Raw genomic sequence first — 24,165 nt, 5'->3', positions numbered from 1 at the left:
TACGGAGAAGCCTAGACCCAGTGTCCAACGAGAGAGTGCACCAGATTCTCATACCCCGACGAGATGCAGGTATGGTGTTGGAGATGTACCACAATCAATCCGGTCACTTTGGGGTCCAAAAGACTGAAGCTACTATCCGCCAGCGGTTTTACTGGGTAGGCATGAGAGAAGACATGGAGAAGTGGTGTCGAGAGTGTGTAGCCTGTGCCTTGAAACGAAGTGAGCACCATGATCAGAGGGCACCACTGAGACCCATTGTAAGTACTCGTCCTCTTGAACTTGTCGCCATCGACCATGTAAAACTGGAGCCTAGTCGCTCAGGGTATGCTTATGCCATGACTATTATTGACCATTTCACAAAGTTTGTTGTAGCAGTGCCTGTGAGAGACCAGACAGCCAAGACTACAGCCGAAATGTTCTGGAAGCACTTCCTCCTGCCCTATGGATGTCCAGAAAAGATCCTCACCGATCAAGGACCTGCTTTTGAGTCCCATCTGTTCCATGAACTGTGCCGCTTACACAACTGTAAGAAGATCCGGACGACGGCCTACCATCCTCAAGGTAACGGATTATGTGAAAAAATGAATCAGACCTTGATAGAGATGCTGAGGGCCGTGCCTCCTGAGAACAGAGGAGATTGGCCCAGTCTGTTGCCACAGCTCATGTTCACATACAATCATACCATACATTGTTCCACCGGGTATACCCCTTTTTACTTGATGTTTGGGCGCCAAGGAACATTGCCTGCTGATCATTCATTGGACATACATGTGCCTGATTGCATTAACCCATTACCTAACACCGACTGGGTTGCTGAGCACCAAAGGCGATTAGATGCAGCCAAAGCCATTGTTCAGGAACGTATGGACCTTGCTAGAGACCGACAGCAGAGAGACTATGATCAGGCAGCCCATGCAGAACCCTTGACCATAGGGGCCGTGGTATGGTTAAAGAATAACCGTCGTACCAGCAAATTGGACAGTAAGTGGGAGCGAAGTCCCTATGTTGTCACTGCAATCCCAAATGTTGGAACTCACACTTATGAGATCACCCGGGAAGACAAGGGATCCCAAATTGTACACCGAAACCGGTTGAAGCTCTGCCTGACACCAGAACCTAGTGCCGAGAGTTCCGGATCTGAATATCCTGTGTCAGAGTCAGCAATACCGCCCGAGGATCCTATGCAGGCTGTCAGTAATCTCAGGTATGACGCTGATCCCATGCATTGGCTTCTGACACCGTGGTTGAACTTGCTGGTGCCTGCTCCGGCACCTACTGTAGTTTTACCTCCAGAAGAGCCGGTTCAAGATGCCCTGGATCCAGTTCCCCCTGTAGTGGATATTGTTGTTCCTGTTGTTCCAGTTGTTCCTGACCGAGGTCTCACGGATGGAGACCCTCCTGTTGCTCCTCTCCCTTCTACCTCGTTGCTAAGGGAAGAGGAGACCCCTGTGTTGAGAAGGTCTACCCGGATGACCAGGGGACGTCCGCCAGTCCGTTTAGGAGACTTTGATTATTCTGGTGGTGTCTCCTCCCAAACCGTTGTTACTGGGAATACCTTGTTGGACATTTGTGCGCAAGAATGGACTCCCCCACGTGAGCCCTTGCCTGTGCTACACCCACAGGAAACCCCTGGGTAGTTCCGTTATTATGCTGTCATTTTATTGTGCAACTTCATACTAAGGAAATGTGCCCAGAGATGGACTCCACCGCATGAGAGCCTCTGTGATTTAATATGGAGATAACCTGGGTACGGACTCATGTTTGTTATTTGAGCCTCCAAGAACTTTTATACCGTTTTCTACTGTTTTATCATGGACTTATTCATTGTCATGGACTATCCTGGTTATAATGTTACGCTGTGCCAGGTCAGCGCCCCAGTTCCATTCATTATCCTGAGAGAAGAGAACGACGCCCCTTGTCACCACACTTCACCTTTGCCAATTGGACCTGATGTAAATGTAAATGCAGATGAATTACATGTATGTATGCCTGCCTGTCTCTATTTTCTGTTTCAGGTAGAGATTCCAGTTGGGCGACCCATGATGGAGTACGAGGTCGTACTCAGCTTAAAGCAGTGGGGTATGTAGTATACGGGAGTTGTAATACCCGTTACTACCAAAGTGTCATTTGGTGTGCTGTCGTCCCTCCTTAATTATGGAAAGTTGTTGTATGTCAGTTTTATAAAATGTAATGTAATGCATGTATTTTCCTGTTACTGAGATTTGCATGTACAGGCCTGCTAGGGGTGTCATTACCGTTTCTAGTCCATAGAGGGAGCTAGGGAGCCCTAGTTTATATAAGGCTAGACAGGGAAGTGCAAAGCAGACGGAGTCTAGTGTCTGTAATCTACAGATGGAGATTAGATAATGTCTGAGACCAGTCCAGGCCTGAAGCCTGCTGTTCAGGAGAAGATTCCCTCCTGAATCCCTACATGCAGAAGCAGGAATACCTTAGCCTGAGGAACCATTCAGAAGCTAGGAGAGACAGAGGCAAAGATCAGGAAAGCAAGAGGTACTCAGAAAGACAGAGGAGGTACTTATTAAAGCTATAGCCAAGGAGATAAAGCCAGAACTAGGTTAATGGGCCTTGGTGAAGATATGCTATATTCCAGGATCAGACAGAAATAGAGTGCTAGCTCCTGTGCTGCAAGTCCTGTGTTCAACACTCTGTAATTACCTTGCTGTAACTGAATTGCCTGCATCGACCGAATTGCAAAATCGACTGTATGCTGAGGAACTGCGTTTCCAATATTGTCTCTGCCTGCAAACTACTAAAAGTTGAAGTTCTGTTTTAACACCACGTTTCCTCAAATTATTCCTGCATCCGCAAACGGCGTGCCACCGTTTACTTGGCACTGGCGTCACGAACTATTTCTACCTATACCTGCCCTTGCAGAGAGTCAGCTGTACCAGGTTAGTGTATATTGCACTACATCACCCAGAAACACCTACTGCACACAACTTGAGTACACTGCAGAGGTACTGGGAGCAAGTGAAGGGGTTGGTGTTGGTGACGCCCATCTGGGCACTTTGGACCTCATTTGCATACCAAACAAAGTTCATTTTCTGGCGTTTGGAAAGATTTATTACCCCGACAAAGGTATAGATTTAATCATGTTAGACAGCACTACATAGCACTGCCATCGGTTGCATACGGTAGAAATAGGTGACACGTTCCTGCCCTGGCGATTGATAGGAGTATCAATGCTTTCTACGGTACCTGGGATCTAATGATAGCAGCCTGCCAAATACAAGGCTTGTCTCCAATATTTCTCCTCTTGTAGGACTACAAGTCCCAATATGCCCCAAGTGGCCCGAGCCATGTTGGGAGCTGCAGGATCTCCCAAAGGGTATTGTCAAGTGACCAGATATGAACCCTTGGAGGTCAGAAAAGGTTTAGCTATAGCTGATAATCAGAAGGAAATCGCTGTCGAGGAGTCGTGTGACCTCGAGAGGACATCGCGTGGCGGAGGAAGGAAATATTGTGATTGATTTAGGAAACAGGGCTGGTGATAACGGGGCTGGTGATGTAAAATTAGGAACCGTGGCACAGGGTTCAGCACAGTAGATAGAGGACATCCCATCCGGGGTCGGCACATCTGACTTTCCGCCCCACAGATAAGCTGAATACTGTCACTTTGTTTCTATAAAAGTTACTATGTATCAAGTTTATATTTGACTACTTGTTACAATGGAGAAAGAAATGTAAAGCAGGAGAAGTCCGTTGGGCTCCACGTTTTGCAGGTTTTGTCTGCTGATTGCTCCATAAGACAGGAAGACAATGGAGCTGATTGTTCCTTAACATATACAATAGGACCCATGCTGGTCCCTCAGCTCGGCCCCCTGCTGAACTATTTAAAGAGCACCTGTCCCTAGATCTAACCTTTCATTATAGGGCATTTATGTGACACTAATAGAGAGAAGACTTCTCAGTGCTTGGTGCACTGTATGTTACTTACTGTCCCGGAGCCCTCTTATCCAGACAAGGCTGACATCGTCCTCCTAGTGATAGATTCTCTTCATTTCGACATATTATAGATCTGAAAGAAAAACATCTACAGCAGGCATCCTCAAACTGTGGCCCTCCAGCTGTTGTAAAACTACAACTCCCACAATGCTCTGCTGTAGGCTGTTCGGGCATGCTGGGAGTTGTAGTTTTGCAACAGCTGGAGGATGCCTGATCTACACTTAGGCCCCTACACACAGGCGAGTATTCCGCGCGGGTGCAATGCGTGAGGTGAACGCATTGCACCCGCACTGAATCCGGACCCATTCACTTCTATGGGGCTGTTCACATGAGCGGTGATTTTCATGCATCACTTGTGCGTTGCGTGAAAATCCCAGCATGCTCTATATTGTGCGTTTTTCACGCAACGCAGGCCCCATAGAAGTGAATGGGGCTGCGTGAAAATCACAAGCATCCACAAGCAAGTGCGGATGCAGTGCGATTTTCACGCATGGTTGCTAGGAGACGATCGGAATTGGGACCCAATCTTTATTATTTTCCCTTATAACATGGTTATAATGGAAAATGATAGCATTCTTAATACAGAATGCTTAGTAAAATAGTGCTGGAGTGGTTAAAAAATAAAAAACTATTAATAAACTCACCTTAATCCACTTGAACGCTCAGCCTGGCATGTCTTCTTTCTTTTATGATGAAAAGGACCTGTGGTGACGTCATTGCACTCATCGCATGGTCCATCACCATGGTCATGGACCATGTGATGAGCCCACTGACGTCATCAAAGGTCCTTTAGCCAGGTCCTGAAGAAAGTAGAAAGAAGAGGAGATCCGCTACGCGACCAAGTGGATGAGGTGAGTTAAATGTGTTTATTATTTTTAACCCCTCAATGGATATTTTACTAAGCATTCTGTATTTAGAATGCTATTATTTTCCCTTATAACCATGTTATAAGGGCAAATAATAAAATCTACACAACACCGATCCCAAACCCCAACTTCTGTGAAGAGTTCTGGGTTCGGGTCTGGGTGCCAAACATGACGATTTTTCTCACCCGTGCGCAAAACGCATTAAAACGCTTTGCACTCTCACGGAAAAATCACGCATTTTCCCGCAATGCACCCGCATCTTGTCCGGCCCTCGCATGCGGCGCCCGTGTGAAAGAGGCCTTAAAGGGGTTGCCTGGTCTTTAACAAGTGATGGCCTATCCTGAGCAGGGCTGTCTGTACAACAAGGCACATGAGGACAGGTGCCTAGGATGCCAGGAAGTGGGGGCACATCACAGAGAAAACTAATGATTTACGCTGATTCTTTCACCTTAGTGCTGCTTCTCAGGTCTCCTTATCACTGTTTATTGCAGCTACAGGGGAGTTAACCCTCACTCTGCTTCCCAACAGCTACACTCCAAAATGGTATAAGCAAAAACTACAGATCGTCCTGCAAAAAATGAGCACATCTCTGTAGACATAACTATAAAAAAAGCTATGGGGTCAGAATCTGGCGATGACAAGAAAAAATTAATTTTTTCAAAAGTTTTTTATCCCCCCCCAGTATTAAAAGCAAGAAAAACTATACAAGTGTGGCATCGCCGTAATTGTCCTGGCCCGGAGAATGAAGCGCACACATCAGTTTTACCGCATAATAAACGACTTCAAAACAAAACCCATAAAACTGTGTCGGAATTGCGTTTTTTTCCAGCTGCTCTCTACATTGTATGCCATATTAAATGGTGGCATTAGAAAGTACAACTTGTCCTGCAAAAAGACAAGCTCCCATACGACTATGTGAACAGAAAAATAAAAAAGCTATGGCTCCAGGAAGGGAAAAATGGAAAAGCAAAAATGGAAAATCGCTGCGTCAGAAAGGGGCTAAATGGGTTGTCCAGCTTTGGAGCTGACAACCCCTGGGATCCTCCCCTGAAAATTAAAAAAACAACAAAAACCACTAATCTGTCTGTGGTCCTGCCGCTGCTCCATTCCTGACCACTTCCAGTCCCCACTGCATCAGGAAGCGGCTTGGTCCCATGACCACTGCAGCCAATCACTGCTCTGATGGAGCCTTTAAGCCACTGAGGCCTATTATTGGCCCCAGCGTTAACAAGCCCAAGCTGTTTCCTGGCCTTTACAGGGACCAGAAGCGGCCAGGAACTGGTCAGCAGTGATACTGCAGACAGGTGAGTGGGTTTTTTTAAAGGGTTTCTGTCACCCCGCAAAACTCATTTTTTTTTTTTGGATAGTTAGATTCCTCATAGTGCGATATAGGAGAATATAATGCTCTTACTTACTTTCATGCGGCCGATTCTTTATAAAACGAACTTTTATAATATGTAAATCCGGTCTCTACCAGCAAGTAGGGCGTCTACTTGCTGGTAGCTGCTGCAGAAATCCGCCCCCTCGCCGTGTTGATTGACAGGGCCAGCCGTGATCTCCTCCTCCGGCCGGCCCTGTCAGTAATTCAAAAATCGCGCGCCTCGCGTCATTCGGCGCAGGCGCTCTGAGATGAGGAGGCTCGTATCCTCAGCACTCCCTCAGTGCGCCTGCGCCGATGACATCACCGAAAGAGAAGACGTCATCGGCGCAGGCGCACTGAGGGAGTGCTGAGGATACGAGCCTCCTCATCTCAGAGCGCCTGCGCCGAATGACGCGAGGCGCGCGATTTTTGAATTACTGACAGGGCCGGCTGGAGGATGAGATCACGGCTGGCCCTGTCAATCAACACGGCGAGGGGGCGGATTTCTGCAGCAGCTACCAGCAAGTAGAGACGCCCTACTTGCTGGTAGAGCCCTCATTTACATATTATAAAAGTTCGTTTTATAAAGAATCGGCCGCATGAAAGTAAGTAAGAGCATTATATTCTCCTATATCGCACTATGAGGAATCTAACTATCCAAAAAAAAAAAAAATGAGTTTTGCGGGGTGACAGAAACCCTTTAAGTTCAAGGGGGACAGGGGACAAGCCTGGGGTTAGCGCCAAGGCCAGACAACCCCTTTAATGATAATGTTCTGTCTGCCTGCAGGTACCACTAGAGGGAGCTTACTGTCTATTATTTTTGCGTTCAGTGTATAATAGTATGCAGTAAGCTCCCCCTAGTGGTGATTGAAGGCAGGCAGCATTTTATCATGCTTATGCAGAAAAACTGAGCAGACCACTTTAGGTCTCTTGCACATGGCCGTGTGTCCCCCATGGCCGTGTCGCGGCCCGCATACGGCGAATCCACAATACACGGGACACCGGCCAAGTGCATTCCGCATCACGGATGCGGACCCATTCGCTTGAACGGGTCCGCAAATCCGGTGCGGTACGGAACGGAACCATGGAATGGAAGCACTATGGAGTGCTTTCGTGGGGTTCCGTTCCGTGCTTCCGTTTCGCAACAAGATAGAACTTAGGCTGCATTCACACGTCCGTGGTGTGTTGCGGACCCGCAAATTGCGGGTCCGCAACACACCAGCCCGGCGCCCCCATAGAAATGGCTGCAGACAGCACACTGTGTGCTGTCCGCATCCATTCCGTCCCCATAGAGAATGAATGGGTCCGCACCCATTCCGCAAAATTGCGGAAAGGATGCGGACCCATTTTGCGGACGTGTGAATGGAGCCTTATCCTATCTTTTTGCTGAATGGACGGATCGTGGACCCGCGGGCCGGGCATGGCCAGCACACGTTCCTGTGCAAGAGGCCTTAGAGATATATTTAGGAATTAATCAGCAGAGAAATTTAGATAAAAATGTAGTTGAATGTGTAATTTTCTGGTGCCAGAAGAGAAGCTGAGTATAGAGAAGTCTGTACCTGGAGCCCCCTGCAATGCCTTATAATTCCATTATTATTTCTTACGCAGGTCGCTATTTTAGCTGCTATTAGCCGGGTCTGCTGACTATGCTTCCTGCTCATACCCCCGTCTCTCTCTGGTATCAGCCACTGATCCACAGCTCTGACATGTGCTATACTCTTTCTGTGCACTGTAGCGACACCTGGTGGCGGCTTGCACACAAAACAGCTACGAACGAAATGCGTTGAGGTTAACGTAGTGACATCTAGTGGGCAAGCCAAGAAGTGCATGCGGAATCATTTTCTTGGTCTCTGCCTGGTGATCCCGGAACTATTGTCTGGTAATATACAAACATGGCGTCTCCAGGGTTAGAACTGCTGTTTGAACTGGTCTCTCGTGAGATCACTAGACCTCAGGACCCGCTCGTCTGCTTCATCCACTGGGAGCTGATCAGTCGCGGTCTCCGCTGCCTGGGTATAAACGAGCAGGTGATGATGCAGTCCTGCCAGCGTGTGTGCCTGGCTCAGACCCAGATGTAATAGCTGTGTCTCCCCTGCCTGTGTACATGGATCTAACCTACATGTAATAGCTGTGTCACCCCTGCCTGTGTACATGGATCTGACCTACATGTAATATCTGTGTCACCCCTGCCTGTGTACATGGATATAACCTACATGTAATAGCTGTGTCATCCCTGCCTGTGTACATGGATATAACCTACATGTAATAGCTGTGTCACCCCTGCCTGTGTACATGGCTCTAACATACATGTAATAGCTGTGTCACCCCTGCCTGTGTACATGGATCTAACCTACATGTAATAGCTGTGTCACCCCTGCCTGTGTACATGGATATAACCTACATGTGATAGCTGTGTCACCCCTGCCTGTGTACATGGATATAACCTACATGTGATAGCTGTGTCACCCCTGCCTGTGTACATGGATATAACCTACATGTAATAGCTGTGTCACCCCTGCCTGTGTACATGGATCTAACCTACATGTAATAGCTGTGTCCCCCCCCTGCCTGTGTACATGGATCAGACCTACATGTAATAGCTGTGTCACCCCTGCCTGTGTACATGGCTCTAACATACATGTAATAGCTGTGTCACCCCTGCCTGTGTACATGGATCTAACCTACATGTAATAGCTGTGTCACCCCTGCCTGTGTACATGGCTCTAACCTACATGTAATAGCTGTGTTATCCTTGCCTGTGTACATGGATCTAACCTACATAGAATGTGTCGGCAGATAAGAACCATTTGGCCCATCTAGTCTGCCCAATATACTGAATACTATGGCCCTATCTTATATGAAGGATGGCCTTATGCCTATCCCATGCATGCTTAAACTCCTTCACTGTATTTGCAGCTACCACTTCTGCAGGAAGGCTATTCCATGCATCCACTACTCTCTCAGTAATGTAATACTTCCTGATATTACTTTTAAACCTTTGCCCCTCTAATTTAAAACTGTGTCCTCTTGTAGCAGTTTTTCTTCTTTTAAATATTCTCTCCTCTTTTACCTTGTTGATTCCCTTTATGTATTTAAAAGTTTCTATCATATCCCCTCTGTCTCATCTTTCTTCCAAGCTATACATATTAAGGTCCTTTAATCTTTCCGGGTAAGTTTTATCCTGCAATCCATGTACCAGCTTAGTAGCTCTTCTCTGTACTCTCTCCAAAGTATCAATATCCTTCTGGAGATATTGTCTCCAGTACTGCGCACAATACTCCAAATGAGGTCTCACTAGTGCTCTGTAGAGCGGCATGAGCACCTCCCTCTTTCTACTGGTAATGCCTCTCCCTATACACCCAAGCATTCTGCTAGCATTTCCTGCTGCTCTATGGCATTGTCTGCCTACCTTTAAGTCTTCTGAAATAATGACCCCTAAATCCCTTTCCTCAGATACTGAGGTTAGGACTGTATCACTTTATATTCTGCTCTTGGGTTTTTACGCCCCAGGTGCATTATCTTCCACTTATTAACATAAAATTTTAGTTGCCAGATTTTTGACCATTCCTCTAGTTTTCCTAACTCCTTTTCCATTTGGTGTATCCCTCCAGGAACATCAACCCTGTTACAAATCTTTGTGTCATCAGCAAAAAGACACATCTTACCATCGAGGCCTTCTGCAACATGTAATAGCTGTGTCACCCCTGCCTGTGTACATGGATCTGACCCACATGTAATAGCTGTGTCACCCCTGCCTGTGTACATGGATCTGACCCACATGTAATAGCTGTGTCACCCCTGCCTGTGTACATGGATCTGACCCACATGTAATAGCTGTGTCACCCCTGCCTGTGTACATGGATCTGACCCACATGTAATAGCTGTGTCACCCCTGCCTGTGTACATGGATCTGACCCACATGTAATAGCTGTGTCACCCCTGCCTGTGTACATGGATCTGACCCACATGTAATAGCTGTGTCACCCCTGCCTGTGTACATGGATCTGACCCACATGTAATAGCTGTGTCACCCCTGCCTGTGTACATGGATCTGACCCACATGTAATAGCTGTGTCACCCCTGCCTGTGTACATGGATCTGACCCACATGTAATAGGCATGTCACAAAAGTCCAATTGGATCCAGCGAGTAAAATCAAGGGATTTTTATTCCTTTCATTAAAAATATATGTAGACAATGAATCCTCCTGCATATCGATCAACGCGTTTCAACCTTCAACAGGTCTTCTTCATGGATTCATAGTATAACAATGTGGCTGTAGATATCACAGTAAAAATGGTAGCTGCAGTGCAGATTGTTCCATGGTGTGCCTACCCATCCACACAGCTTCTCTCACCTGCAGGCCGGGGCTCAGGAGACGGGTACAGAGCGGCTGCCGGATGGATGGGCCAATAACAAAGAGTTATACACCCTGCGCTATGGACACGGGACATCACAGATCCTACTCAAAGCACTGACCGTAGAGAAGACCCTGATGGTCAATGCCATGGTAAGCCTAGAAAAATGCACATGTGCATCTAATACACTGTGTATGTGAACAGGTAGGTATACTTTTAAAACGCTTTTTTATTGCTCTAAAATATGAAATAAAGCAATCAGTCTTTGCTAAAAAAAAAAAAATCTTATTTCTCGCTTCTATTTCAAACTCTACGTGTCTCCATGGTTACAGACTACAAACAAACTAGGGATTGACCGATTACCGTTTTTACCGATATTATCGGCCGATATTCAGGATTTTGACCGTTATCGGCATCTATTTTGCCGATATTCCGATAACGTATGGGGAACACAGATCGCGCTGCTCTCAGCGCTCTCTGTGTTCCCTCAGCAGCACAGGGGGGAAGGAAGCAGTGTCTCCCCCCCCCCCCCCCCCCCCCCCCTGTGCCGCTGCTGCCACCGCCACCAATGAAGAGACAGATGGGAAGAGGAGGGGAGGGGCTGTGGCCACTGCGCCACCAATGAAGAGACAGATGGGAAGAGGAGGGGAGGGGCTGTGGCTGCTGCGCCACCAATGTAGATAACTCTCTCAATCATTCATATACAGGAGGCGGGAGCTGGCTGCAGAATCAAATAGCCGGCTCCCGACCTCTATGAGCAGTAGCTGCGATCCGCGGTAGTTAACCCCTCAGGTGCCGCAGATCGCAGCTACCGCTCATAGAGGTCGGGAGCCGGCTATGTGATTCTGCAGCCAGCTCCCGCCTCCTGTATATGAATAAATGAGAGAGTTATCTTCATTGGTGGCGCAGTGCACCCCCCCAGTATTAATCATTGATGGAGCAGTGCGCCCCCCACCCCCGTATTAAAAACATTGGTGGCGCAGTGCGCCCCCCACCCCCACCCCAGTATTAAAAATATTGGTGGTGGTAGTGGCCACAGGGTCCCCTCTCCCCCTCCGATCGGAGCCCCAGCAGTGTAAGCCAGGGGCTCCGATCGGTTACCATGGCAGCCAGGACGCTACTGAAGCTCTGGCTGCCATGGTAAGCTCCATGCTGCTGTGTGCACAAAGCACAGGGCAGCAGGGACAGTGTGAGCTCCTATTCACCCTGATAGAGCTCTATTAGGGTGAATAGTACAAGGGTTCTAGTCCCTAAGGGGGCTAAAAGTTAGTAAAAAAAAAAAACAAAAAAAAAAACAACTACTGAAAGTTCACAAATTATCGGTATCGGCCCTAAAAAATCAATATCGGTCGATCCCTAAAACAAACCCTGTGTAGTCTGATCCTGCAGTCATGTTACTGTTCCATCTGCCTCCTCTAGTATTGTCTGTAGCTAATCAGCAAGAGGGGAGGAAGAATGAAGAAATACGTGACTGCAGGATCCCACTATCTAGTTCCGTGATGGCAAACCGTTTAGAGGCAGAGTGCCCAAACTGCAACCCAAAACCCACTTATTTATCGCAAAGTGCCAACCAGACAATTTACCCCGAGTACCACAGTCCAATATAGTATATCTTCCATGTACTTTATCATGTAGCTATAATAGCCTGCCTACATTCAGTGCACTGCCTGTGCTGTTCATAGAGCGCCCTGCGCTGATGAATGGCAGGAAAAAGTCTAAGGCATATTGGTACACCATAGACTTTTTCCAAGGTGCGAGTGCCCACAGAGAGGGCTCTGAGTGCCACCTCTGGCACCCGTGCCATAGGTTCGCCACCACTGATCTAGGGTTTGTTGCATGGAGACACCTAGGTCTGCATAGGAGCCGTAGAGTGATTGGGACTAGTTGCTTCATTTATTTTAGGGTCATTTGAGCAAAAAATGGTTTAAAAAAATCTACCTACCCTTTAATTACCTGCTGCCCTGGATTATTCTGAAACAAGAATGTTTCCTGGTCCACTTGTTCCTTTGAAATTGGCAGAGACCTGTGCTTCCTCCTTGCAGGAGCTTCAGTCTCAGAAGGTTTCTGACGTCACCCTGAACATTGAGGACTTCATAGATGGTGCTCACCTCCAGCAGTATCACCGGTCAGTGCGTCTACCATATAATGTTGACCACGGGGCGCCTCCTTGTGGTTAGAGTTCCATATCAACAATGTAGATTATCAGTAGGATGGCAGTAACCCCTAAATATGGGATCCGGGTACACATGGTTTGTTTCTAGTCTCTAGCTATATCTGTATACATAACATGGAAGGCGCTTGATTTTAGAGTTGCCTCCCTTTGTTTTAGATGCATTAGAGAATGGTTGCAAAAGTATACACGCCCCCACTCTTGGACTGGCCCACCGGGGTACAGGGGAATCCCCCGGTGGGCCCCTGAGCAAGGTGGGCCCCTAGTCTCCCACCCCCTGCTCAAGTGGCACATAACACATTAGATTTAGTACACTACATACGTATATTCAATGTACAGCACCTCAACCAGCCTACGTTCATGTAAAAAACTTGTTAGCTTATTTATTATATTTCAATGTATCCGTACGGTGGGCCCCCAAAATAAATTTTACTGGTGGTCCCTAGGTACCTTAGTCCGACACTGCACGCCCTTTTAAGTGTCGAAGGTTCGATTTGCTCATTCAATTACTTCTGGCTGATGTGTTCACTTTTCCTTTTCCCAGTGTCTATAAAAACCCTGTGGAGTTGAAGCACCAGTTGGAAGCCAAGCTTTTCTCCTCTTTACTTGGCTCAAAGAAGGAGAACGTGAGGGCTGAGAGAGCACGGGAGAGACCTGCAGATGACGACCCCCTTAGAGTTCCCACCAGGAATCCGCCATCACATCACCCTCCTTGGTAGACTGTCCCCTTCATGTTCCTTGTTCCCCCTTCTTGTTACTATGTTCCTTGTGTCACCGCCAAACCACTGCTACCTCTTTTCTCTAGGACAGACCCTCCTGGGTACTTTCCATATGGCGCAGCAGATCTGGACCCATTGGGGTGAGTTCCCTTAGGTCCATGTGCTTGTATATGTATGGACAGAGCAGATTCCTTCTATGCTGTGACATCCAGTACAGATACAGTGTACTTGTACATCCAGAACATATATGAAAGCGAGCTGTATACTGTATATAACTGCATGTTCACCTGAACACTGCATTACATATGTGGTGTGTTTCTGTCCACAAGCTTGCTGACTGTTTCTAATAACCGGCCTATTAGTAAATGAAACTAAACTTTACAATATTATATAGGATTTACAAGAAAAGTAATGTATGTACACAGTGACTCTAACAGTAGAATAGTGAGTGCAGCTCTGGAGTATAATACAGGATGTCATTCAGGATCAGTATAGAATAAGTAACGTAATGTATGTACACCGTGACCCCACCAGTAGAATAGTGGGTGCAGCTCTGGAGTATAATACAGGATGTAACTCAGGATCTGTACATGATGAGTAATGTATGTACACAGTGACTTTAATACAATAGTGAGTGCAGCTCTGGAGTATAATACAGGATGTAACTCAGGATCTGTACATGATGAGTAATGTAATGTATGTACACAGTGACTCCACCAGCAGAATAGTGAGTGCAGCTCTGGAGTATAATACAGGATGTAACTCAGGATCTGTACATGATGAGTAATGTAATGTATGTACACAGTGACTCCACCAGCGGAATAGTGAGTGCAGCTCTAGAGTATAATACAGTATATAACTAAACGGTTATTATAGCCAGAGACTGATTAAAAGTTTTTTTGGGACTTAAAGGGGTATTCTCATCTTAATGATCACAGTGATCATTTTTCTAAATATATTTAATTAACAAATTCCCACCCCTTAGAAGTAAATAAACCTATACTTACCTGACTGTTGTCTTCCGTCTCCCCTGGTTACGGCCACCGCTCTTCTCAGGAATCGCGGTGGCCGCGCGCGCGCAGACGACTTCTTATCTTCTCCCGGCCGGCCGCGCGCTGTACTGAATGCGCACGCCGAGACCGCGCATGCACTATGGTGATTTCTTCCTGGCCAGTATAGTATACTTGCCAGGAAGAAGTCACCAGGGCGCATGCGCGGCCTTGGCATGTGCGTTCAGTACAGCGCCCGGCCGGGAGAAGACTTCAATCAAGATGGAGCCCGCCCCCTGCCGAGTGCCGAAACCAGGAAGTGGACAGCGTGCCGGGAGCAGGTAAGTATCAAATCGCGTGTTGAGAATACCCCTTTAAGTATTGATAACCTCAGAACAGGTCATCAATATCAGATGAGGGTCTATCTCCCTGAAACCCCACTAATCAGCTGTTTCGGGCAACCGCCGGGACTGGAATCTATACCGGGGATGGAGCTGGAAGCAGAAGGCTCCATCCACTGTGTAGTTTCCAGGCCTGACATGACCACTACACAATGGATGGAGCCTTCTGCTTCCGGCTCCATCCCCGGTATAGATTCCAGTCGCAGCGGTTGCCCGAAACAGCTGATTATCAAGGATGCTGGGTGTCAGACCCCCATTATCTGATAATGATGCCCTATCCTGAGGATACAGCATCAATATCTAAGTCCCGGAAAACCCCTTTAACCTTAAAATTGGAAAGACCCTCCCAAAAATGTCACTTTTTTTAATTGTAGATTTTTGTGTGTGTCTGAAGTAAATCTTGTTGGCGCACAACTCAGTGGACACAATTGCATTTTTAACCCTTTAGTGACCTAATTAATTTAGGCTTAAGGATCAGTAACATTTTCCCCTTTCATGTTCCAGCAGTCATCATTTTTTTTTATTCTAAATTTTTTATTATTTTTTGCGAGATTAGTTGTATTTTTTTTAGGAACCATTTTGTGGTGTATAAATAACAACAATTTTACATTATTTTGTGGGAATTAAATGACGACGTTCACTGTGCAGTATAAATAACATAACTTTATTATGTCGGTCACTACAATGATGATAATGACAAATTTCTCTTTATATTTGATGCTTTTGTTGTTAATGCTGTCATTTTGGTCTTGTTTGAAAGCCTTTCAAAAAAGACCAGGCCCATGTCTCTAGCTGCTACCAATCAGGAGATATGAGCAGCTAAGGGTACTTTCACACTTGCGGCAGAGTGATCCGGCAAGCAGTTCCGTCGCCGCATGCAAACGGACAGCATTTGTAGACGGATCCGTCTGTCTGTTTTTCATACGGACAAACGGATCAGTTTCTAATTTTTTTTTCACATTTTCAAAGGTCTGCGCATGCGCAGGCCGGATCCGGCATTGCGGTATTTTTAATGCCGGATTCGGCACTAATACATGACGGGGTATTGGTTATTCCCCGCTCGCCCCTCATGAACAGTCACATACTAACCCTTGACTCACTTACCACAAGCCCTGACCTTCTAAACTGGCCCTGTCAGAAACCCCAATAAGACACGGACACCAAGTTGGATTATATCGGCCACAGCAGCCGTTTATTGTAAACATATACATAAATAATTAACCTTTTATTTTCCACAAAACATCCCCATAAGATATAACCAACTTAATTCACCTGAGTAACACGGGGGAGGTCCTGGAAGCCCCAAACCTCTGAATTTTCCCAGTATCCTTTTTGAGCCGACTTGCCCCCAGCCGTTAAGCACCAGCTCGGGGGCACCACTGACGGCTCGCCCAAATTCCGCCACAACCGACCACCAGCCATAGGAGTCCAGCCCCAACCGTGGAGCCCTCCCATCCTCGTCACCTGAATCTCTCCAACTTCAAGGACCTCCCACCGCCACGAACGCACATGCTTGACACCTTAAGCCTGTGCGTCCCTCCACATCCGCAAAGCTGTCTCAATGCCCTCCTGTATTGCCAGACACCACATGTCAATACCCACTGCGTTCAAGTGAACGCCGTCAGACCGCCAAAAAGCTCCGACCCCTTTTTCCAGTTCAGTATGCCGTACTACCACTGCACCATTCCTTGCCATAAACCGCCCTATGGCCCGGTTAGCTTTTATCCTAGCCTTATTTATCCCCTCCACCGACCTCGCCCCCCTCCACACTTTGCGGGGAACAATGTCCGACCAAACGGAAATAAGACCCGGGAACAGCGCCCACAACCGGAGTAGATCGAATTTAACGTCCTTCACTAATTCCCGCAACGGCCGCGCCCCCAAATCGTTGCCCCCCACGTGCAACACCAACACATCCGGCACCCTATCCAACCTAACAAACTTGTGGACCTCAGGTAACACGCCCCCCCCACACCATTCCCCTACGCCCCAACCATCTTACCACCGCTACCGACCGGTCAATCCCCAACTGTTGTCCATCCGGCCGAACCGCTGCCCGGATGGCTCCCCAGAAAACATAGGAGTGACCCATTATCCAGATAAGCGCTGGGTCCGAACCTGCAACGAAATAACAAAACAAAAGCATACCGTGCGTGATGAGACAGCATACAATACAATATCACAACCGATCTAGACGAATATATGATCTAAAGCGAATCGATTCCCACCTTCCTATCCGCATGATCACGTCCTGTCCCACCCCGCGTCTGGCCGCTTCCGTCGCTGCCCCGATTCTAAAAGAATGGCTAGAGTAACCCCCAAGCGCTAGGCCCAACTGCCCTAGACACCGCTTAAAGACCGCCGTGAACTGGAAACGGGAAAGGAAAGACCCGTCCGCATGCACTAAGAGAGGGGAATTCGCCCTCCCCACCGCAACCCCGTACTCCCTCAAGCAACATACCGGACACATTGCGCAACCCGGGACCGCGAACAAAACAACCTTCCGCCCTCTCCCTTCCACATCAGTTTTTGACCGCCTAATACGAAACTCCACCCTGTCCTGAAAAAGGTCTACATCGTCCCTAAACAAACCGCCCTGTCTCTTAACCGACGGAGAAACCAACTCGCCCAAACGCAAGGCCCCAAAAAATGCCAGCGAAAAAGCCAACCGGAACAAACGTAACTCCCACGACGAGGCACAAACGTCGACTAGTTGATCCCCCAACCTCAACAGCAAAGCAAAAGACACCGGCCTACGGTCATCCTGCCCCGACTGAGAACGCCGCCAACCCTTTAAAGCCCTCACCACCAGAAAAGACTTGGTGACGTCCGGCAGGTTCCTAAGACGAAAACCGAAAGCCAAACCTGAAACACAACTATTAATCCTAGAGACAGACCACCCCTCCTCTCTACAATGCCCTATGAACAATAGCAATGGAATCTCAAAGTCCTCTGACACAACAGCCAACCTGGTCTTCCAATCCTCCCAGCATTGCCATGCCCTATCATATGTCTCCCACGTACCGGGTGCAAGTGAAGCCCGTATGAGACCCGCTACGGTGTCTCCAGAAGTTCCCACAGGCAACTCGGGCAGTCCAGCCCTCGCTCCTCTGCCCCCGGAGCCAGCTGGCGGAAACGTTCCCACTGTGAACGAGAGAGAGCATCAGCAATACAGTTATCAACCCCTGGTACATGCACTGCTACCACCCAAGCATTAAGTGACAAGCACTCCAGCACCAGCCTCTGCAATAGACGCACGACCAACGGTGAAGAAGCCGACAACCCGTTAATCGCTTGCACCACCCCCAAGTTGTCACAATAGAAACGAACCTTCTTGTTCCTAAACTCCTCCCCCCATAACATTACTGCCACCACAATGGGGAACAATTCCAGCAGCGCTAAATTCTTGACCCAGCCTCTCTCCACCCAGGTATCAGGCCAACCCCCCGCACACCACTGCCCCCCGCAATAGACCCCGAAACCGCCTCCTCCCGCCGCGTCAGAGAAAAGGTCAAAATCAAAGGAGTCTACCGCCTCACCCATAAACAGACCTCTGCCATTATAACACTCCAGAAACGATGCCCAAACTTGCAAATCCGCCCTAAGCTCTTTCCCCAGTCTAATAAAATGGTGCGGCGCTGCCACCCCTGCCGTTGCTGCCGCCAAACGCCTACTAAATACCCTACCCATGGGGATAATCCTACAGGCGAAATTCAGCTTCCCCAGGAGTGACTGTAGGCTCCGCAATTGGATTTTTTGCAGTCGCCTCGCCCTATCAACCTCCATTTTCAAATCCTCAACCTTGTCCAAGGGCAGCCTACATTCCATCCTCACTGAGTCAATCACTATGCCCAGGAAGCTCAATTCCGTGGTCGGCCCCACCGTTTTCCCTGCCGCCAAGGGAACCCCGAAGGAATCAAACAACGCCTCCATCGTGTGCAACAGTAAAGAGCACACCCTGGATCCCGGGGGGCCAATACATAAGAAATCGTCCAGATAGTGAATAAGTGATTCACATCCGGCGGAATCCACTACCGCCCATTCTAGAAAAGAGCTGAACTTCTCAAAATACGCGCAGGACAACGAACACCCCATTGGCAAACAACGATCAACAAAAAACTTACCCTCCCAAAAACATCCCAACAAATGCAGGCTCTCTGGGTGCACCGGCAACAACCTAAATGCTGACTCAATATCTGTTTTCGCCATCAATGCACCCCTCCCAAACTTCCTAACCCACTTCACTGCCGCATCAAACGAGGCATAGACTACCGAGCACAGCGTCGGGTCAATGCCATCGTTGACCGACGATCCCTTAGGAAAGGATAGATGTTGAATCAGGCGAAACGTATTCGCCTCCTTCTTTGGGACCACCCCCAGAGGCGACACACGCAAGTTCTGCAAAGGTGGTTCCAAAAACGGGCCCGCCATCCTTCCCAGTCTAACTTCCTTCTCTAACTTAGTAGTCACCACCTCAGGGTGCTCCCTCGCCGACTGCAAATTCTTCTTAAGCAACACGGGCCCCGATGGAACAAACGGAATTTTAAACCCCCCTGAAAAACCTTCCCGCAACAATTGCGCAGCCCCCCTATCTGGATATCTAGCGAGAAACCGGTCCATCTCTTCCAGACGCACCGGCGTCTCCCCCTTTTCCAGAACTCTCGCCCCCCTTCTGTCTTGCCCCTCTAAAGCAGCGCGTGGCTCCGTGAGACCCGCCACAGGTGGAACATTCGTGCTTAAATTTGCACTTGGCTCCAAATTTACACCCCCCTTCATTGAATAAAAAACACAACCCCTTCGCAGATGCTGCCGCGAAACCGGATTGTCCCCCCGCCCCTGACTCGCTCCGAAAGGGCTGACCTGACCGAACCGGCGCCGTCACTTTGAGCCACAAAGCGATATCCTTGTGGTCCCATTTTATGCTAGGGCGTACCGCCTTCCGCTGCCTAAACTGTTCGTCGTAACGCAGCCAGGCCATACCCCCATACACCCGGTAAGCTTCCCCAATAGCATCCAGGTAACAAAAAAGCGCGGAGCAGCACTCCGGCGCCTTCTCCCCTATCACACTGGCCAATATCGCGAACGCCTGCAACCAGTTAGGGAACGTCCGCGGTATCAGTCGGTGCCTACGCTTCTCCTCGTCCTCCCTCTTACCCTCATCCTTTCGCGCCCTATCCAAATTGAACCTTTCCAAAGGGAGTAAGGAAAATATATCCACATACTCCCCTTTCCAAATGCACTCCCTAACCTCCTGCTTCAAATGTGCCCCCAACGGGCCCTCGAAACAAACATAAACTTCGCCCTTAGCCCTATCGTCCAACCGCATTACATCCTCCTGATCAGACCCACCTACCTGCGTCTGGACAGACGCCGAAGTACCACATGAAACCACCGTAGGTGTACTGGAAGCTGGCGGCCCCCCGGCGGCCGCCCCCACGCCCCACGCCGGCAACGGCCCTGACGCCACCGACCCGCCGACCCCACCCCCCAGGCCCCCCAACGGTAACACGGGATTCCCTGCCGCCCCCAAATTTGCTAACAACCCCACTAAACCCCCCAAGAGCTGGCCCAGCCCCTTACTCAAATCCGACTGAGGCCCCCCAACCCCCCCAGACACTAACTGACATAAAGGTCCCCAAGGTGCCTCACCTGGCTGCCTGGGTGCTGTGACCCCATCAGCCGAAGGTCCTGACTCCCGACGCTCGGTCCTCTGAGACGGTCCTGGCACAGCGAGCTCCCACGGATGTCCCCTGGCCGGGCTGGGGCCAGGGACGTGATCTTCCGGATCCTCCCTGGAACCGACTTGCGCGACGACACCATCCTCTTCAACTTGCCTGGCCGACGAGGGCCTGCTGCCAAGGTCCGCAGCAGCCCCGTGCCCTCTGGAACACTGCTCTGGCTGAGGGGCCTCATCCACATCAAGATCCTGGAGAGAGCCCGCCGTTCCTGGTCCCGACCACAAGGTGGCGCTGCTGCGCTGCTGATGAGGCCTGCTGAGGCCTGACCGAGGGCTCCGCCTACTAGCTGGATTCCTTCCACGCCTGGGCGCCCGGGAAGGAGCTGCAGCCGGCGCCTGGAGGCGTGAAGGGTCCTGAAAAGCAGGGCTCCGTCTGCGGCGCTGAGCCCTAGGGGAGGCCATATCTGGGCTGAGGCGCGCCGGCGGCCGGGCCCGCCGCGGCCGGGATGCCCGTGGCTGAGGCGAAGCGGGAGCCTCAGCCGCCCCTCTGAGCAGCTACTGGACCTGTTCCTGGAGCCAGCCTGGTCCCCGAGCAGCTGCCGCCGACCTGAGATCCGCCAGGAGTGAATCGACGTCCATGACGAATGTAAGTGAGCGCAATGAGTCGTTGTGTGCAGCTCGGTTCTCTCCACAAAATGGCCTCCTTCTTCCCAGGCCCTCACCTTTTTAACCCCTCGCTCCCCCGCCCCCCTAACTCAAACTGACCAATCCCTCCCCAGGGGCTCCCTCAAACCAGCCCCCCGTCATGGTCGCCTCCCCCCAAGGCTGCGCCCCCAGTCCGGCTCTGTCTTTCCTATGGGGAAAAAATGCCAGATCCGGCATTCAGGCAAGTGTTCAGTTTTTTGGGCCGGAGATAAAACCGTAGCATGCTGCCGTACTATCTCCATCCTGAACAGTCAAAAAGACTGAACTGAAGACATCCTGAACGGATTGCTCTCCATTCAGAATGCATGGGGATAAAACTGATCAGTTAATTTCCGGTATTGAGCCCCTAGGACGGAACTCTATGCCGGAAAAGAAAAATGCTAGTGTGAAAGTACCCTAAGGCAGCCCTCCCCGGACAGCCCCCCAGCTGATCGGCGGTGGTCCCGGGTGTCGGACCTCCACCGATCAGATACTGATGACCTATCCTGAGGACAGGTCATCGGAAAATCCCTTTAACTGTTGTGACTACTTGTCTATTCTATAATACAAACAAGCACCTGTTATCTTCTTCCTGCAGAGGGCGCTCTGGGGGTATGATCATGGATCCTTTCCATGCTGGCCGGGCCAGACCCAGGCCTGATCCACTAGGCCTTCCTCCTGGAGCCGTGCCTCCCGGTGCACGTTTTGATCCCTTTGGGCCTATAGGTTCTGGCCGTCCTGGGCGAGTATAAGAAAGCACTGCCTTTTTTTTTTTTTGTATGTGGTTGAAGTGTCCCTAAGACAAGTGAATAGAGTCTCTCTTCTCTTACAGGCCTGATCCTGATCATCTGCCGCCCCCGGGATATGACGACATGTTCATGTGAAGTGCCCATTGCGACCACACAACAGGAGTTGCACTTCTCTTCCATGCTATTTGGTGGTTTGGGCTAATATAGAATATGACAAGTACAATAAACTGCTTTCTGCACGCATTAAAACTGGACCCGTTCACGTCAGAACCTGGTCGCTTCATTGCTGCTACATGGGTGACCTAAGCGGTGTCCTAACAAACATTTAACGACTTCATGTGGCTTTGGTCTAGGTTAGCTCTGTACATTCCTTGCCAAAAATATGGCTGCGTAGATGAATATTGCGGTCTGCTGTCAGGCCTTTGCAGCTGCAGACAGGCTTTGACTGTACGTCTTTTTTTAATGGGATGACTTACAGGAAATACAAAAAAAACACTTTCCTTCTCCCCCCTATTATCACTACTTTATGTCCAGTGCCGAGTATCCCCGGAGACCTTTCCATCTGTATGTGTAATTGCAGTAATATCAGCCGCTGACCTTTTTTTAAGCCGCCGACTGTAAGAGTTAATTAAAAATAACAGAACAACATAGAGCGGTATTATTTATTATAAACCAGTAACAAGACTCAATGGCAGAGAATCCTTGGCAGATGAATGGCGCTGGTAGAGTAAAACTTTGTGTATGGAGGGTGAGTACGACTGACGCATAGGGTGAGCGCTCCCCGATCCAGCCCTGGGTGTCAGATCTTGCATTGTGTATTCCTTCAGATCGGGGTTATCACCTCTGCTCTTTTCATGATGCGTGATTCTTGTAATAAATAAATTCACATTATCGGTAGTTATGTGACGGTGGGGTGGTGTCCTTGCCCCCTTGATAATGTTACGTCATAACCAGACCCCAGTTCTTATTGCCGTGTTCAGTCTCACAATCCTCTTAGCAAAATTGCAAAAAAAAAAATGATGCAAAGTCTTCAAATCTCCTACAAGCCCTGTCTGTCCATAGTTCCTATGTAGACCTACGTGTTTCCATAGTTACAGACTACAAACATACCACGTGTAGTCATGTGTTATTCCACGACCCTGCCTTTTCCTCATTTGTAGGATCCGACTACACAGGTTTGTTTGTAGTCTGTAACCATGGAGTCAGATGGATCTGCATAGGAGCTGTAGACACAATACAGCAAGGAATGCTTAGTGAAGGCTATTTGTAAAGTTAATTCATTTTTTAATTTTTAATCCATTATAAGAAGAAAAATATAGTGGGGTGTACATGTGTTTTAACCCTCGCAGGAAACGATTAAAAGGGGCAATAATACCTATTGTAAAGAGTGCTCCAGTTCTGGCCCGAGGACTACATTCAGCGTATTGTGAGAGGTTCTAGACACCAAATAAGCGTTTCCATTTTGCAATAAATTAAACTGCAGCCTGGACTTAGGTTTTTTAGCTGACGTCTTCTACTGCAGCCGAATGTTTCTCCTCTGGGCCAGATCGGTGAGAAAACACAATCCCCTTCACAAATTGTAATTGGACCATTTATCACAAACCGTGTTCTAATTAGACGGCCATTAAACCTCAGGTCAAGGCCCGTGGCAACTTTTACGTGCTGCGGTTACTGCCCTGTGTGATCGCAGGGGGATATTGTACATTACTGCAGATATTGTTAAAAAAGGGTTTCCGGGAGTTTAAAGGGAACCTGTCACCTAGAAAATGCATATTAAACCGCCACCAGTACCTTATTGCAGTCTGTAGCAGGCGCTCGTGTGCGAGTGCCTGAGCATCGAGCCTCCTAAAACTGCCTCACAGCGGATGGGAACAGTGCACAGGCGCCGGCACTGCGGGGACACCGCACATGCGCAAGATTATGTTTGAGCGTCCAGTAGTGAAGAAATTGGAAATCCTATCAATCAAATGCAGAGTTGCCAACCATCCAGAAATTCCTGGACAGTCCGTAAAAATATGGGATTTTTTTTCCAGTGTCCGTGATTTTATTTTTATTTTTTAAGTAGGTCACTTTGATTGTATTGCTCAGCATTTTAGAGCTCATAGTAAAAGCTGGTAATGTGTGCACTATTAGGCTCCATTCACACGTCCGTAGAATGGGTCCGTATCCGTTCCGCAATTATGCGCAACGGGTGCGGACCCATTCATTCTCTATGGGGTCGGAAGAG

At 48.8% G+C, this 24,165-nt stretch overlaps 1 protein-coding gene and 1 long non-coding RNA gene across 2 annotated transcripts; one reads left to right on the top strand and one right to left on the bottom strand.

Annotated features, from left to right (window-relative positions):
• Positions 1 to 7,930: 7,930 nt before the first annotated feature.
• PSMF1 (proteasome inhibitor subunit 1) lies at positions 7,931 to 22,835 on the top strand. The gene is made up of 7 exons (XM_040435655.1): positions 7,931 to 8,219; positions 10,555 to 10,701; positions 12,592 to 12,674; positions 13,264 to 13,434; positions 13,525 to 13,578; positions 21,788 to 21,931; positions 22,022 to 22,835. The coding sequence occupies exons 1-7, from the start codon at positions 8,085 to 8,087 to the stop codon at positions 22,071 to 22,073; spliced, it is 786 nt and encodes a 261-aa protein (XP_040291589.1). The 5' UTR covers positions 7,931 to 8,084; the 3' UTR covers positions 22,074 to 22,835.
• On the bottom strand, positions 8,329 to 8,933 carry LOC121003769. Its single transcript, XR_005779602.1, has 2 exons — positions 8,780 to 8,933; positions 8,329 to 8,730 (listed from the first exon to the last, which is right to left on the bottom strand). It is a non-coding gene; the product is annotated as an uncharacterized LOC121003769 (long non-coding RNA).
• Positions 22,836 to 24,165: the final 1,330 nt, after the last annotated feature.

This window comes from Bufo bufo, chromosome 6 (assembly GCF_905171765.1).
Source record: "Bufo bufo chromosome 6, aBufBuf1.1, whole genome shotgun sequence".
Classification (NCBI taxonomy): domain Eukaryota; kingdom Metazoa; phylum Chordata; class Amphibia; order Anura; family Bufonidae; genus Bufo; species Bufo bufo.
The sequence above is the reverse complement of the archived record's forward strand: the minus strand, read 5'-3'. Positions and strand labels throughout refer to the sequence as shown.